General features: G+C 36.1%; 1 protein-coding gene across 1 annotated transcript; it reads right to left on the bottom strand.

The window, feature by feature from the left end:
• Positions 1-115: 115 nt before the first annotated feature.
• On the bottom strand, positions 116-4,242 carry LOC131616282 (GTP cyclohydrolase 1-like). The gene is made up of 2 exons (XM_058887567.1): positions 3,935-4,242; positions 116-1,502 (listed from the first exon to the last, which is right to left on the bottom strand). The coding sequence occupies exons 1-2, from the start codon at positions 4,128-4,130 to the stop codon at positions 376-378; spliced, it is 1,323 nt and encodes a 440-aa protein (XP_058743550.1). The 5' UTR covers positions 4,131-4,242; the 3' UTR covers positions 116-375.
• Positions 4,243-18,618: the final 14,376 nt, after the last annotated feature.

Below are 18,618 nucleotides of genomic sequence, written 5' to 3'. Positions count from 1 at the left end.
ACACAAACAATGTGAATTCACTAAACCTTCAATCCTAACACTTGAAATGTGGAACTCCAATTGCCTAATTTTGAGGCATAGCTACGGTTCAAATTCATTGGTTCAATAAACTTCAATCCTTGCACAACTAGTAATAATTTTTTAAATGGAAATTAATACATAAATGAAGAATGATTTACAAATACTTTCCATGATTCTCATCACATGGCAAACCGATGAACTCGTAGAAAAGTATCACCAACCAAATACACCAAAATCACAATATTCAACCCAAAACAAACAAACAAGAAACATCATTATTGTAACTAAAAACTGATAGAAAATAGAACAACTTCTTGAAAACAAGTAAAACTCCTTTGCAGGTGACCAAATTAATCACAACCCTTCAAATGATGTAGCACTTGGAATACTCTCCAAGAATTCAGTCCTTGCAGCAAGATCAGTCGAAAAGCTTCCTAAAACAGCAATGGTAGCCGTATTGCTTCCAAACTTTTCAATTCCTCTAGAGATCATACAAGTATGACTTGCCTCCACAACTACTATCACATTTCCACCAACCAATGATGAAACACTTTCAGCAATCTGCTTTGTAAGCCTTTCTTGAACTTGAAGTTTGAAGCCATAAAAATGAACTATTGATTGTAAAAGTGATTTTCCAATTGGATTGCACCCTTCCAAAAGAAAGTATCCTATATGAACAACACCATAAAATGGAAGCAAATGATGCTCACATTGTGACCAAAAAGGAATGCTAACTTCTGAGTATATTTTCACCTCTCCATTGGTATTAGAAAAGGAATCACCATAACCATTCATCTTTATATCAATGTTACTAGCACATTGAAAGTTCATCAACCATTTCAAAAATCTACTAGGAGTTTCCACAAGCTCTTTCCTTGTTGGATCTTCTCCTAAAGATTTAATAATCGAAGACACCGCGTTAACCATGATAGGACTATGATTACTAGCTTCAATCTTCGACGAAGGACACCAACATTTAAGAACACCAATATTGTCCTTATCAATGCCTCTAAACTTAAGAAGACTAAACAAATCGCTCCATATATCATTGTTTTTGTTCTCGAAAACACCTAATCCCGAAGAAACAAGAATCTTCACCCACCCTTCATGGTTTGTGTCATGAGGAAAAGGGATATGTGTGCATTGAAGTATGATAGCAACACCTTCTGGACGTATCTCCTGATGCAATGAAGAACAAATTTCATCGGCTAAACGTTGAGGCTCTTGGAGACGTTTTGCGAATGCTTCGGCCACACGAGGGAGTTTGCTTAACCCTACAACTCTTTGGCTAGAAGGGACATAACCTATATGGCATTTGATTTGGAATGGTAGCAAACAAGACTCACAGTAGGAGTATAGGTCAATATCTCTTACAATCACAAGTCCACCTACTCCACCTCCATGGCCATTTTTGTTGGTATCTAGGCCTGATTCTGGGAATAATGCACCTTCAATAATGAGCTTCACATTTTGCCTATAACCTGCATGGAAGGAAAAGTGGTAACACTCTTGAGTGCTTTTCTATTAGAAATTTTAAAATTTAAAATAATTCAAATAATTTAACTAAAATATATTTATTTTTAATACATTTTTCTTTGGATAAGGAATTAAAATCTTTTATTATTAAATTTTTATTTATAAATAGAGACTAGTTTACAATTTTTAAAAATTTAAACAAATTGATTTGTAAAATTTGAAAAATATTATGGACTAATTTATAATATTTTGAAATTTTTTTGGAGTCAATTTAAAAGTTTTAAAAAATATAAAGAAAAATTGTAAAAATTTTAAAAATTAATAATAATTAATTTTACATTCACAATATATATATATATATATATATATATATATATATAGAGAGAGAGAGAGAGAGAGAGAGAGAGAGAGAGAGAGAGAGAGAGAGAGAGAGAGAGAGAGAGAGAGAGAGAGAGAGAGAGAGAGAGAGAGAGAGAGAGAGAGAGAGAATATAGAGGGAGGGTGGAATTTCTTAAATTTAATTTGGCTAAAATGCTTATAAATTTCCATTATTTTAACTATTTTTCATATTTTTAGTTCAAACAATTACTTTGAATCAACTCATTTTAAATTCTTAAAAAAAATACTTGACTAATTAAAATCAATCCAAACTCCAAAGGCACTCTTAATTTCTAACATTCATTCCATATTTCAATTTTTCGTCTATCTCATACTCTGTCTATTGTATCACTTTCCCACCTATTCCTTTCTCAAGATGTAAAATGGGTGCAATACTAGCAATCTATCCAATTTAATAGCATAACTATATAAATAAAATAATTAGTTCTTAAAACATATGAAATCTTATCAATTTTTATTTATTTATTTATAGACAAAATAGCAATAAGCACATCAGAAACTCAAGCATGCAATTTTGAGGTTTTAAATTCAAATTTAGCATGAATTTAGCAATATTGACATTTGTGAATTAAATTAAACCTTCCAAACAAAATTCTATCAATGTATTCATAAAATATATAAATATTAATCAATTTGGTCCTTAATTTTTTTATAGATAAAAAGTAATAATGTTTAAAAAAATTGATACACAAAAAGGTAGGAAAAATAAATCAAAACTCAATCAAAAGTATCTAAATTTATAATGAAGTAAACCAAGACTGAATTAACTGCTAAGACTAAAGATTAAATTATAGTACAAATTCTACATATTTATTGAATTTAATTTTAAGAGAAAAAGATTAAATTATAGTACAAAATTGAATGCAATTTTTTAAATAATCACATTTTATTAGAATTAATATATTTTTCAAAAGAGAAAACTATTTTATGACTATTAAAATTAAAACGGTAGCAAACCATATTCATTTATTTATGGTTTTAATTAGAAACTGACAGAAACATAGTTTTTATTTATTTATTCTCATAGTAACTTCTTTTAATATAAGTTCTGTTTATTTAACTTTAAAAAAAAATATTTTTAAAAATGATTTTAAATGAATAATTTTTAAAATATTAAAAAAATTAATTCGTATTTTATAAAATAAGATACTAATTTTTACATCCTGTAATATAAAAACATTATTAAATATTAAAATATAGTTGAAATCACAACATTAAAAAAAGATTATACTTTAAAAATGATTTTTTTATAAAAATTTATTTAAAATATCTTCAAAATTAAGTATTTTTTTATTTTGATATGCAAATAAATATAATAAACAGATGAAATATTAATAATAACATTTTAAAAATAATTATTTAAATCAATTTTTCATTTAAAACTTTTATTAATAAAAATTTTTAAATTTTTGAAAAATTAAAATATATAACAATATAAAAGTATTTTTAAAAAAATCTGAAATAAGATTAGTAAATTTAAAATAAGAAATAACTGTAAAGATTTCCCGCTTAAAATATAATGTTTCTTACAACTACTACATCACCACACACTACAGCTGCAGAGAAAAGAAGTAACTTTATCAACAATGACAAGAAAAGAGAATTAATTATTGAATATATAAATTTGACTTTATTCCCTAAGTTTAACGCTTATAAGGCATAAGATTTTTTGAATCTACGAACATCATAACGTGCTTAATAGAACAAACACTACATAAAATATGTAGGAAATTCAGGCACTGAAGTTGACTATTTTGTGATATAAAAAATATAGTGACTTCATCATATACAAAAAAATCTAATTATAGATTTATGTTAAGGTTATATTATTATTTATGTAACATCGACACCTCTGAAAAAATTTATATCTGTATTTGTGTCTGTGTCATAGTCGGACATCTCACCAACACTTATTATTACATTTAATTTAATTTTTTATGTAACATCGACACCTCTGAAAAAATTTATATATGTATTTGAATTTAATCCTAATAAATATTAAAAAGTTACAATAAAAATTTAAAAAAAAGTTGGTCACCTCTTGTTCCTTCAGAAAAAGCTTTGGCAACACGAAATGGTGTCTTTCTAATGCCTTCCCTATTGATATCTTCCCCCAAACCCAACAACAGATCTTTGACTGCAAACTCAATGACACTTCTATTGCACTCTTTCTCAATGCTCACTTCATCACTTTTTGTTACTAAATTTGAATGCATTTTACCGAATGATCCCATTGAAATTAATTAAGATCGCCAGAAAATGATATTCAACTAAACACACACTTTATTTTCCTTATATCTTTGTAATGTATGAACACATAAATATATAGAGAGAAGGATGGTGCCTATAATATTGATATACAATTCCTTGGGTTGGTGGGTAGTCTGGATCAATAAGATATATAAATAAAAATGAGATAATAATTAATAATTTTATTTATATTATCCATATCAAATATTTAAATCGAAGTGTATATGTAATGTTGATTCAATAATAAAATTAAAAATATATTTAATGTGAACGTCAATTATCATAAAAAATAGAGAATTAGTAATAATGAAATTCTTTCATTAGAAGTTAGAAATAGATAAATATTGGGTCCTGAGCATTTCAAATAAAAAACAAAATATTTTATAAAAAAAATTAATAATTTTAATTATTGAGGCATTAAATATATTATGTAACTGTGCATATCCATTTCTTTATCCAAAAAATTGCGACGGGGCAAATTCGATCCCATGCCATTCTTTATTATGTAACTGTGCATATCCATTTCTTTATCCAAAAAGTTGCTACAAGCACAAGCATGCACAATGCTTGTGATAGAATAGATATCGGGCCTAACACCCTTGCTTTGCATTTCATCAAATAACCTTATAACATCATCCTATAAACCTTCTCGCATATAAGCATCAATGGTTGAAGTCCAAGAAACAATAGTTGTTTCACCCATTAGGATTATTATTGAGTTTATTGATATGCAATAGTTTTTCCATTAACAGCAAAACTTGCCTTTTTCTTTAGCTAAGCCCCTGTAAAAGGTGTATTTTCATAGATACATCTCTGAATTAACCTCAAAAAAAATTCGGAGATACATCTCCGAATTGAATTTTGACAAAAAATAGAATTTGGTGCGTTCGGAGATATATCTCCAAAAAAACAAAAGGGTATTTTGGGATTTTCAGAGATGAGTCCCACACCATAAAAGTGGAAAGAGAAATTCCTTATCAAAATCAATTTGGGCCTTCACATGACCCGTTATGCTTTCGATCCAAAACCTACTTTCATTCCAGGAAGGCTCTATAACAACAATGGGTGTTGCACTATTTTTCTATTTACCAACCTCATTCTTTGAGCTAATTTTTGAGGTTGATATCCAAACATATTTTACATGGTATTAGAGTCGGATTAAAGACTGCAATATGACATTTAACCCAGATTCACGCTAGACATAAGGATGAGTGTTGAAATTAATAGTTGTGTTATTGGAATTTGTCTGAAAGTCACACATTATTTAAGTTACTGAACTATTAAATGTATAAATATGTTAAGACGACCTCATTCTTTGAATTAACTTTTGGAGTTTTTATTCAAACACATTTAACAATAAAGACCATTTTTTAAAATGTGTAAAATTAGTTACAACATTAAATTTTTAAAATAAAATAATAATTAAATAAAATCCGTTATAATCAAATTGTAATTAAATACTAGTGCTGTCGCCCGAGTGCATTATTTGTGGTGTAGTATTTTTTGAACGATACGAAAAATGTGAAGTAAAAAAGTTTGACCAAATTGCATATATAAAATGGAAATTAACTATTTTTAAAAAAAGTTTTACTAATAAGTGTGAGATATTGGATCGAACTCTAGTATAGCCAAGGGTAGCTTCTTGGTTCGACAGTTCGACAGGGTTAAGCATGAAGTCGAAGGATTGTTCACATGCTGGTGTCGAAGTGTGCATGCTGTAGTCGAAGATGGGTCTAGCATGCAGATGTCGAAGATGCTAGAGTTGTTAGCATGTTAAATTAGGTTTTAGTGTTTAAACCCTAATTTGTTAAGTTAGCTTGTTTATTAAGTTGGCTTGTGTAATGGGCCTTGCTGAAAAAAGCCCATTAGTTAGTATGTTAGGTTTTATTATAAATAGCATACTAGTCTCTCATCATTGCTAAGCTGCAAATCCTAATTTAGGGTGAGAGAGGTTATTTGTTATTCTTGTAAACTTGTAATCTTGTTTTAAGAGAAAGTGAAAGAATAGCAGTTATAACCAATTCTTGTGTTCTTATTCTCTTCCTTAATTCCCTATTATACTTTGTTATTGGTATCGTTTTTCACAACAAATTGGTGCGGTGAGCGTGGAGAAGATGCCTTCAACAAAGTATGAGATTGAAAAGTTCACCGAAGTGAATGATTTCGGTCTGTGGCGCTTGAAGATGAAAGCTCTACTGGTTCAGCAGGGTTGTTTGGAAGCGTTGAAGGGAGAGGCAGCCATGAATGCAGAATTGACGGCAGCGGAGAAGACAACTATGATCGAGAAAGCACACAGCGCAATTCTGTTGAGCCTTGGTGATAAGGTTCTCCGGCAGGTATCAAAGGAGACGACGGCATCAGGGTTATGGGTGAAACTTGAAAGTTTGTATGTGACCAAATCGCTGGTAAATCGACTCTACCTGAAGCAAGTTTTGTATTCATTCAAGATGATTGAAGACAAAGTATTGGCTGAGCAGTTGGATATGTTCAACAAGCTGATTCTTGATCTTGAAAATATTGATGTGAAGATCGATGATGAAGATCAAGCGCTGTTACTATTGTGTTCTTTGCCTCGATCACATGCTCACTTCAAAGAAACTCTCTTGTATGGAAGGGAGTCCCTGACGTTTGAAGAAGTTCAATCAGCCTTGTACTCTAAGGACTTGAATGAACGAAAGGAGCATAAACCTTCGACTGTTGGCGAAGGTTTGGCCGTTAAAGGAAAACTCTTACGAAAGGATGGTAAGTTCGACAAGAAGAAAGGCAAAAGCCAGTCGAAGTCTTACAGTGGCGAAGCATCTGGCATTCGATGCTACCATTGTAAGAAGGAGGGTCACACAAGAAAGGTGTGCCCTGAACGCCTGAAATATCATGGAGGTAAGGATAATGGCAACGCTACCATTGTTCAAGATGATTTCGAATCATCTGATGTTCTTGTGGTTTCAAGCAGTGACTCTAAGAAGGAGTGGATTATGGATTCAGGTTGCACTTGGCACATGACTCCAAACAAAGACTTGTTCGAGGAATTATGTGATCAAGATGGTGGATCAGTATTGCTGGGAAACAACAAGGCTTGCAAGATTGCAGGTGTTGGATCTGTGAGATTCAAGCTCCATGATGAGTCAATAAGGTTGTTGACTGAAGTCAGGTATGTTCCTGATTTGAAGAGAAATTTGCTTTCTCTTGGTGAATTCGACAAGAAAGGATATGTTTTCCAAGGAGAGAAAAGTATCCTAAGAGTCATGAAGGGGTCGAAGGAAGTCTTGAGAGGCGTGAAGAAATAAGGCTTGTATACCCTTGAGGCTGAAGTTGTAAGTGGTTCGACAAATGTTGTATCCACGAAACCTTTGTCGAAGACAGAAATCTGGCACATGAGATTGGGCCATGTCAGTGAAAGGGGTCTAGTCGAATTAGGGAAACAAAATCTGCTTGGTGGAGACAAAGTCGAAAAGCTGAAGTTTTGTGAACCCTGTGTACTTGGAAAATCTTGCAGAGTGAAGTTCAACAAAGGCAAACAAAGAACACATGGATCCCTTGATTACATCCATGCTGATCTTTGGGGGCCTGCAAGGTGTGCATCACATTCAGGAGCAAGGTATTTTCTATCCATAGTAGATGATTATTCCAGAAAATTATGGGTATTCATCCAGAAGACTAAGGATGAAACTTTTGAGAAATTCAAAAGTTGGAAGACTCTGGTTGAAAATCAGACTGGCAGGAAGGTCAAGAGGTTGAGAACCGACAATGGCCTTGAATTTTGCAATGAGGCATTCGACAGTTTTTGTGCTGCCTTTGGTATTGCAAGGCACAGAACTACTGCAGGTACTCCACAGCAAAATGGTTTGGCTGAAAGATTTAATCGAACTATTTTGGAGAGAGTCAGATGCATGTTGATTAGTGCGGGGTTAAAGAAGGTGTTCTGGGCTGAGGCTGTTTCGACAGCAACATATCTGATAAACAGATGTCCTTCGACAGCGTTAGATATGAAGACACCTGAAGAAGTTTGGTCGGGACATCCACCAGATCTCGACAAACTGAGAGTATTTGGCTGCGTAGCCTATGCTCACATTAGGCAAGACAAGGTCGAACCTAGAGCTCTGAAATGCATGTTCATGGGATACCCTGAAGGAGTCAAAGCTTATAGGCTATGGTGCCTAGAGTCAGGTCACAGGAGGTGTATCACCAGTCGAGATGTAGTTTTCAATGAAGCTGAAATGGCTTTTAAGAAAACTGATGATGTTGGTCGAAGTACAGAAACATCTGACGAAGAGCTGGAACAGGTAGAGATTCCTGTTGAGGTGGAGCATGTTGATGCTGAATTGCATATCCCAGATGAAGTCGAAGAAGAAGCAGAAGATGCTGAAGTTGAGGAAACTGACGATGACTACCTATTGTCGAGAGATAGGTCGAGAAGAGTCATCAAGCCACCTCAGAGACTTGGATATGCAGATCTTATAGCTTATGCCTTAATCTCTGCAAGTGAGGTTCTAAACGAAGAACCTAGAGACTATAAGGAAGTTATGAGGAGTCGAAATAAGACTGAATGGTTGAAGGCCATGGATGATGAGATGAAATCTCTTCATGATAATCATACTTGGGAACTGATCAAGAAACCTGTTGGGGCAAGGTTAGTCAGCTGTAAATGGATTTTCAAAGTTAAGGAAGGAATTGAAGGAGTGACGTCGAAAAGATACAAGGCAAGGTTAGTTGCAAGGGGTTTCACTCAGAAAGAAGGTGTCGACTTCAATGATGTGTTTTCTCCTGTTGTGAAGCATAGGTCCATTCGAATGTTGCTTGCCATTGTGGCACAGTTCGATCTTGAACTGGAACAGATGGATGTGAAGACTGCATTCTTGTATGGTGATCTAGATGAAACGATCCTGATGAGGCAACCTGAAGGGTATGTCGAAAAGGGGAAGGAAGATTATGTGTGCAAGTTAAAGAGATCTTTGTATGGGCTGAAACAATCTCCTCGACAGTGGAATAGGAGATTCGACAAGTTCATGGCACGCATAAGTTTCATTAGAAGTCAGTTCGACCACTGCGTTTACTTCAGATTTCGACCTGGTAATTCATTTGTTATTTTGTTGCTTTATGTGGATGATATTCTCATAGCTAGCAACAGTGTTGAAGATGTGATGAGGGTGAAGGCTGAACTCAATAAGGAGTTCGATATGAAGGATCTGGGAGCTGCTTCCAGGATTCTTGGAATTGACATTCGAAGAGATAGAAAGAAGTCGAAGTTATGCCTATCTCAAGAGGCATATCTACGAAAGATTCTTGAAAAGTTTGGTATGTCGAATTCGAAGCCAGTTGTGACTCCAACAAACCCTCAATTCAAGCTAAGTATTGATCAGTGTCCCAGTACTGATGTCGAAAGAGCCTATATGAATAGCATCCCATATGCTAATATAGTTGGTTCTTTGATGTATGCTATGGTCTGTACTAGACCCGACATAGCATACGCAGTAAGTCTTGTAAGCAGGTACATGGCGAATCCTGGAAAGGCTCACTGGCAAGCATTGAAGTGGATTTTAAGGTACATAAATGGATCTCTGAACAGAGTTCTAATTTATGGTGGAGCCTTGGGTGAAGATGGTAAAGCAGTAATAGAAGGATGTGTCGACTCTGATTATGCAGGTTGTATGGATTCCAGAAAATCTATTTCTGGATATGTTTTCACTATGTTTGGCACTGCAATTAGTTGGAAAGCAACACTTCAGAAGGTTGTTGCTCTATCAACCACTGAAGCGGAGTATATTGCCCTAACTGAAGCTGTGAAAGAAGCATTGTGGCTTGAAGGTTTTGCAAAGGAGCTGAAACTTCAAGGTCGAGGTATCACTGTTAAATGTGATAGTCAAAGTGCAATACACCTATCGAAGAATTCAGCCTATCATGAGCGAACTAAGCACATTGATGTGAGACTGCACTTCGTCAGAGGAGTAATCGAGCGTGGAGAAGTCCAAGTGCTGAAGGTTTCGACTGAAGACAATGCTGCTGATATGATCACCAAGACATTGCCGAGTTGCAAGTTTTTCCACTGTATGCAGTTGATAAAGCTGCATGAAGAAAGCTAGTCTGTTCCTTGACGTTGTAGAGTTAGGTCCAAGGTGGAGATTTGTGAGATATTGGATCGAACTCTAGTATAGCCGAAGGGTAGCTTCTTGGTTCGACAGTTCTTAGTTATAACCAATTCTTGTATTCTTATTCTCTTCCTTAATTCCCTATTATACTTTGTTATTGGTATCGTTTTTCACAACAATAAGATTTTAGTAGTATGAGATTTAGGTTCTAAGTTAAAATAATAATCCACAAAAAAAGTTTACGATAGGTAAAGAACACAATCGCAAAATAGGGCCAAGTATTGAGGATAGATAAACCTCAGCAAGCTTAACAACTATTTCATAGTCAATTTCACCCTGCTTTGCAAATTCCAACCGCGTGGATTTTGAGGACGGGTAATTTAATTATGATATTTTTTAAATAACTAAAAAAAATGTAGTAATTTAGAATCTACAATACATAATTATTGTCATTCTAGAGGTAGTGTTAAGCTTTTGGTTCAAATTACCAGTCAACTCGGGTTTTCACCCGTTGACTCGGGTTCGGGTGTGAGTGGGCTCTGCGGGTTTTCACCCGTTGAAAATGAGGTAGTGTATTATGTTGTAGAAAGTGTGAGGACCAGTGAAAGTGGAACACTTGGTGCAAGAAATCAAAAAAGATGAAAAAGTGAAGCCTTATTTTATTAGTTACCAAAATGTCCAATTTATAGTGTAAATTATTTTGAGGGAAGGGCATTTTAGAGATTTTGGTAAATCTCTTTGTAAATATTAGACTAGTCAGAGACCGGTCTTGTCGACCGAGTGCATTATTTGTGGTGTAGTATTCTATGAACGATATTAAAAATATGAAGTAAAGAAGTTTGACCAAATTGCATTTATAAAATAGAAATTAACCATTTAAAACTTTTTTTTACTAATAAGATATTAGTAGTATGAAAATTAGGTTCTAAGTTAAAATAGTAATCACAAAAAAATTAGGTTCTAAGTTAAAATAATGATCCACAATTTATTTTACTAATAAGATATTAATAGTATGAAAATTAGGTTTTAAATTAAAATAATTTCACATGTGAACATTTCAGAAAGACATGAAAATCTACTTTGTTCATTCAGAAAAGAAATCATCTACTAGTGATAAAAAAATTTATTCAATTGTGCACTCTTTTCTCAGACTATTTTAAAAACTCGGGTGCGTGTGTACCCTAGTGGTGAAAGCTCGGGTCTTTATGGTATACTCCCCTCGAAGTTTCAGGTTCAAATCTGCTAGATCCAATCTATTAAAAAAAATTATGAAAGAACAATAATAAAAGTCTGCTCTGCCATATGTACCTGGTCTGTATTTTAGTTCCATAAACTCCGCAAAGCAATAAAGCATAGTGGTTCTCTCATGTAAATAATGGGGTGGCCCAAACAAATGGATAAACTATTAAAAAAAGCCACTTACACATTTTTAAAATCCAGTTACTAATTTGTCAAAAATACACTACACGCCCAGGCATTATGTTAGGGATATGATCCTTGATTTAGTAGGACAAGGGAATCCTCCTTAGAGTTTAGAGAAAGAAGAGATTCATAAATTTTTCTGATGCTCATTCAAGGAAAGGAATACAATATATATAGATCTTAGTCTCAGATCTAATTCTGTTACGATAGCAAATATCAATAGCAAATAGAATCTAGTACAGCTCATAATAAAATCTAGTACAGCTAATGATTGTAACAACTTTTAGAAGCTTCTTTATTCTTTTGTCATCTTGTGCAGGTGGCAGTCTCATCTCTTTAGTCTTCAAATTTCTTGGGCCTTTTGGTGGTTCTTTTGGGTCTGTTTGCATCTGTTGTTATTATTGGATTGCTGTTGGGTTTTGGTTCTGTAGTTGGGCTAACAACCCCTGGTGCATGAAAAGACACCTTGTCCTCAAGGTGATAATCAGAACAGAGAGTATCCCATGATTCCCAACTAGTTTCTTCAGGTGGTAAACCTGACCACTGAACCAGTGCCATTTTTGTGGGGGGATTAGTAGATGTATCAAGTTTGGTGTCAAGTATTGTCAAGGGTGTAATGATAGGGTGGTGATCAATGGAAAGGGGTGGAATAGTAGTGATTGAAGGAATGGGGCCGTGGTGTAATTTGAGGAGTGAACAGTGGAAAACAGGGTGAATTTTGGAATGGGCTGGTAAATCAAGTTTGTAAGCAACCTTTCCAATTTGTTGAAGGATCTTGAAGGGACCATAGAATCTGTTGGACAGTTTGGAATAAGATGTTGGAGTTGCAGTTTTCTATCGATAAGGACGGAGGCGGACATAAACATATGATCCTTCTTCGAATGTGATGTCTCTGCGGTGTTTGTCAGCCTGCTGTTTCATGGCAATTTGAGATTTGAGGATTTTTGCTTTTAGTTTTGTGATTAGTTGTTGCCGGCAACTTAGTAAGGAATCTACAGCTTCAAGTGAGGAATGGCCTTGTATGTATTGAGGGATGGAGGGTGGTTCTTTGCCGTAAGTAATCTGATATGGTGTGAGGCCTGTGGTAGAGTGGACAGAAGTATTATGGGACCATTCAGCCAAGGAAAGGTAATTGGACCATTGGGATGGTTTATGGTGAACAAAGGCACGCAAATATTGTTCTAGCACTCGGTTAAAAACCTCTGTTTGCCCGTCTGTTTCAGGGTGGTAGGAGGTACTCATGCGCAATTTGGTGCCACAAAGAGAGAAGAGTTCGTGCCAGAATTTGCTAATAAACAGGGGGTCTCGGTCAGAGACTAGGCTCCGAGGCATGCCATGCAATTTGCATACGATTTCAAAGAACACAAGGGCCACCTTATGGGCTGTAAAGTTAGGAAGCAGTGCAGCCAAGTGTACACCTTTAGAGAGGCGGTCAACGACTACTAGTATTGTTGTGTGACCCTTTGAAATAGGTAATCCGGTGATGAAGTCAAGGGATAGATCTTCCCAAATGGCTTGAGGAATGGGAAGGGGTTGTAAGAGTCCTGAGGGTTTTTTTGTTTCGTATTTGACTTGTTGGCACGTGGTACAGTTTTTGACAAATTGTTGTACCTGGTTTCTCATGCCTTCCCACCAAAAATTCGCTTTCAATCGTGCCAATGTTTTGGCAAAGCCCATGTGACCAGCTGTAGGGGAACAATGGAATTCCTCTAAGAGTGTCTAGCCAAATGCGGTTATTGAAGAGAATAAGGCCTTGGTGTATTTTGTGGTTCGGAAATTGGGAGGGTGTTTGTGAGATTTGATTGTATAGAGAGGTGAATTGGGTGCTAGCAGCCAATGCTAGTTTGAGTTGCTCTAAAAACAAAAAATTAGGCATAGAGAGAGAGAGATGCGTACCTGAGGTTGTGTCTGGAATGCGAGAAAGAGCGTCTGCTACAGTGTTAGATTTCCCTGTCTTGTACTGAATCGTGTAATCATATCCCATGAGTTTGGCTAAATACATTTGTTGCTCAGGAGTTTGGATGGTTTGGGTGAGGAGTTCTTTGAGGCTTTAGTGATCTGTGTAAATTGTGAATTGATGACCAAGAAGGTATTGTCGCCATTTTTTAACGGCAGTGGTGATAGCATGTAATTCTCGGACATAGGTGGAAGCCTTTTGAAGTTTGGGACAAAAAGGTTTGCTGAAGTAAGCAATGGGGTGTGACTTTTGTATCAAGACAGCCCCCATAGCAAGGCCTGAAGCATCCGTTTCGAGGCAGAAAGGTTGTGTGAAGTCAGGGAGGGCTAAAGTGGGAGCAGAGGTTGTGGCAAGCTTGAGGGCATTAAATGCGATACTAGCTTCAGGGTTCCAGTGAAATGCGTCTTTTCGAAGTAAGGAAGTGAGGGGTGAGGCGATGGAGGCATACCCTTGTATAAATTTGCGATAGAACCCGGTGAGTCCCAAGAATCCGCGTAATGCAGTGATGTTTTTAGGGAGAGGCCAGTCAAGAATGGCTTGGATTTTGGATGGTTCTGGTTTAACACCTTCAAGTGAGACAATGTGTCCTAGATAGTTCAAGCTACGTTGTGCCAATACACATTTGGATTGTTTCAGGAAGTATTCACTTTGCAACAGAGTGATGAAAACGCGCTCAAGGTGCTGGATATGCTCTTCAAGTGTTTTGCTATACACGAGAATGTCGTCAAAAAACACGGTGACAAATTTACGCAAGAATGGTTGTAGTAGTGTGTTCATTGCGGCTTGGAAGGTGGAAGGTGCGTTGCAAAGGCCAAACGGCATAACGCGGAATTCATAGTGTCCTTGGTGGGTTCTGAAGGCTGTTTTTGGAATGTCAGTTGGGTTCATCCGAATTTGGTGAAATCCCTGCCGGAGGTCGAGTTTAGAAAACCAGGATGCATGACCTAATTCATCAAGCAATTCTTCAATAGTAGGCATTGAAAAACGGTCACGTACGGTGATAGCATTAAGAGCTCTATAATCGACGCAGAAGCGCCATCCTCAATCTTTCTTTTTGACAAGGAGTACAGGAGATGAGAAAGGGCTTTGACTTGGTTGTATAAATTTGGTATCAAGCATGGTTTGTATTTGGTTTTCAATTTCATTCTTTTGGAAATAGGGGTAACGGTAAGGGCGGGTGTTGATGGGGTTAGAGTTGGGTACGAGGTTAATATGGTGATCAATGTTTCGTTGGGGAGGGAATTTTGGTGTAGTGTTGAAGAGGTTTGAGAAACGGAGAAGAAGGGATTGGATTTTAGGGATAGGGTGTGTGAGAGTAGGGTCTGAGTTTGGTTCAGGATTTGTGGGTAATAATTGAAGGTGAAATAGTTCAGCGGTGGAGTGGGTTTGGATTAATCTCTTAACTTGTTGGGCCGAGGCTTGAGTGATTTGGGCCTTTTTGTTTGCAGTGAGTGTGATATTTTTGTTTTGGTGGGTGAAAGATAGGCTGAGGTTTGTGTAGTCCATGAGAACAGGCCCAATAGTTTGTAACCAAGGGGCACCCAAAACAACATCAGCACCGCAGAGGGGAAGCACGTAGAAATCAACTGAAAATTGTTCGAATTGTAGAGAGATGGGAATACCGGCGCAAAAGCGATTGCAATCGAGGGTATCGCCATTGCCAACCATGACTTTGAGTGTAGTGGTAGGGACTGAAGGGAGCTCAAGGAATTTGGCGATGCGATCTTGTACGAAGTTGTGTGTGCTACCGCCGTCGATTAGAACTGTGACTGGGTGGTTGGAGATGCGACCATTGAGGCGGATTGTGGAGGCGGTGGCACAGCCAGAAAGGGCATGCAAGCTGATCTGAGCTTCAGTAGCAAAATCAATCGCAGTGGTGGAGGTATCCGAATCCTCAATTTGATGGTGGTCGTGAAGAAGATCCGGAATGGAATCCGGTGGTTCCTCCGTGATGAGGAGGAAGAAGCGTCCTTTGCATTTGTGTTGAGGGGTGAATGTTTCATCGCAGTTGTAGCAGAGACCCTTCTCTCGGCGTGAAGCCATTTCTTCTGGGGATAACTTTCGATAATTCAGTCGGTTGGGTTTGGGGGTGGGTAAGAGGGGAGGAAGATTGGAGGTTGGTGTTGTTGTTGTGGGTTGCGGTGAAGAAGAGGAAGCCGAGGTAAGTGATTTAGGTTTGAAAAAACGGCGTCGTTCGTCTATCTTATCTTCTTGTAATTTGGCAAGGGCTGTGGCTTGGGTTAAGGTGTAAGGGCGGAGGGCTTGGACTTCCCTGCGAATCTCAGGTGAGAGTCCAGAGATGAAACAACTGAGGAGGAAAGGTTGTGGAAGTCCCACGATACGATTTGCGAGCTTTTCAAATTCAGTGAGGTAAGTGTTAACAGAAGATTTTTGGGTGAGTTTGAAAAGGGCACTGGAAGGGTCATCGTAGTATGACGATGCGAAACGTGTTTCAAGAGCTTGTAAGAACCCAGTCCAAGAGGTGATTTGGTTGTTACGAAACATCCATTGGTACCAACTCAAAGCTGGCCCATCCATGTAGAAGGATGCAACTGTGAGCCTTTCAGCTTCTGGGGTTTGATGATAATCGAAGAACTGAGAGATCTTAAAGATCCAGCCTGGTGCGTCAGTTCCGTCGAATTTTGGGACGTCGAGTTTCATGCGAGGCATAGGGTAAGTGTGGTTTGGTGGTGGTGGAGGTGTGGGTGGGTTGGTGGTGGTGAGGGCAGCAAGTTGTTCGGCGATTGCGTCGATCTTGGACGTAAGGTCATCCAATCTCTCTGCGTTTGTGGGTGCCATGGTAGGTGGGAGGTGAGAAGCAGCAACAAATGAAAGCACCAAATTGTTAGGGATATGATCCTTGATTTAGTAGGACAAGGGAATCCTCCTTAGAGTTTAGAGAAAGAAGAGATTCATAAATTTTTCTGATGCTCATTCAAGGAAAGGAATACAATATATATAGATCTTAGTCTCAGATCTAATTCTGTTACGATAGCAAATATCAATAGCAGATAGAATCTAGTACGGCTCATAATAAAATCTAGTACAGCTAATGATTGTAACAACTTTTAGAAGCTTCTTTATTCTTTTGTCATCTTGTGCAGGTGGCAGTCTCATCTCTTTAGTCTTCAAATTTCTTGGGCCTTTTGGTGGTTCTTTTGGGTCTGTTTGCATCTGTTGTTATTATTGGATTGCTGTTGGGTTTTGGTTCTGTAGTTGGGCTAACACATTATATCTTCTTATATCTATGATACGATGATTCAATAAGTATAGATACTAAAAGACAATTTCTCAAATTCATTTCATAGGTTTCTTACGCATCATCGAATTGATCAAAAAGCTCTCGCGCTTTTGTAAATGCACTTTTGGAGATATTTTTTTTCAAAAAAAAAAAGTTTTTAATTGGGATTTTCTAAATTAAATGGGAATATCCCAAATTAATTAAGTTCATGGTATATAGGGGTTGAAAAGAGTGTTTCATAGATGCATTTACAAAACATTCTTTTTTTTTTAATAAGCAATTTGTATCTAGCGGATTTCGAACCTGAGACCTTTGGGAGGAGCACACTCTCAGGACCCAAGCGTTTCACCGCTAGACCACACACACGCACCCATCTACGGAACATTCTGATTTTCCCAGTTCCACTATGTTTTAACGCTTCAGTAGATGCATCTATGGAAAAAATCAATTTTTTTATAAAAAAAAAGTGCTTCCAGAGATACATCTACGAAAATTCATGGGATGGATTGAGAAATCGTCAATACTAAAATAGTTGAGATTTTTTATATTTTGTTAAAATTGGAGAAATTAAAATATATGTATAAAAATTTTAAATAGTTTCGCAAAAATCGATTATACAATTAATCTAAACGATTATGTATTATTTAGTTGGGTCTAAAATTGATTAAGATAGTCTCTTAATTGATAACAACCATATATCAAAACTTTTCATTAGTGGCTTGAACAATTGATTATTGATATCAATAATCGATTAGCCTAATCGATTAATAGAGTTAATTGGTTATTTTCAAATTTAACCAACATTTTGGCCTATAAGTAAAGAGTTTCTCTATTACTACTTTTTATCATTAAAAAAAGGGTTTTGATCTCATTTTTATTTCTCACATCGTTTTCTTTAAATCTTTCATTTTTCTCATATATATTTAATCATAGTATTTCAAGAGTATTCTTCAATTTAAGTGAGGATTTTTATTCTGGGTGAGGACTAACTCGTAAATTTATCAAGAGTATATTATCTCTTGGATAAAAATTTCTTTTATAAGAAGTCATTATTTTGATTATGAGTTAATCCAGTTAAAAACTCCTGTTTGATTTTGAGAATTGTATTAGAAAGTCTTTGTTTGGTTCGTGAGTTTCACCTTGAAGAAAAATCTCTTTTTTTGTTCGTAAAGATCATTTAGTAAAATGAATCTTCATGACCGTTTTTGAGCTCAGCCCAGTTAGAAACTCAATCGGCTCGAGACCAGCATGTTAAAATCTCTGTTTGGTTTGGAGGATAACCACTATAGACCTTGTTCACTCTTTGATTGAAAGTTAGCCTTAAAATTTCATTTTCTTGTGTAAGGGAGTTCGTAGGCACATTCTTTTAAAAGATCTCAAGTTTAGTGGATACTCTAAAGAACAATTTTTAAAGACGTGAGTATATCATTTTAGGCTGAACCTATATGATTCTCTGATGTTCTTCCTTCTCCCTTATTTCTCAATAATTTTATTTCCTTTGGTTTTCCATTGCCTATATATTCATTTGTTTTTTACTAAATGTCAGACTCGAATCTTGAGCAAATTTTAAAAATTGGATTTTGGCACAAGATATGTGGCTCAAATCAAACTCTCACCTTACTCGATTGATTAGGTGCTTTGGCTCGAATCACATGTTAATATGACTCGAATCATGAACGAGATTTTTTGGTTTTAATTTCATCATTGAAAATCTGACTCGAATGAGGCTTTGTCTTAAATCGAATCACTTGACTCGAGTCATGACTCAA

Source organism: Vicia villosa, linkage group LG7, assembly GCF_029867415.1.
Source record: "Vicia villosa cultivar HV-30 ecotype Madison, WI linkage group LG7, Vvil1.0, whole genome shotgun sequence".
Lineage (NCBI taxonomy): Eukaryota > Viridiplantae > Streptophyta > Magnoliopsida > Fabales > Fabaceae > Vicia > Vicia villosa.
This window is presented reverse-complemented; position numbering and strand designations above follow the sequence as displayed.

Excerpts from the sequence above, each read along its gene's own strand:
- LOC131616282 (XM_058887567.1), bottom strand. The coding sequence starts at position 4,130 with ATGGGATCATTCGGTAAAATGCATTCAAATTTAGTAACAAAAAGTGAT. Across the intron at positions 1,503-3,934 it reads TTTTTCTGAAGGAACAAGAG|GTTATAGGCAAAATGTGAAG; the intron begins GTGACCAACTTT and ends CCTTCCATGCAG.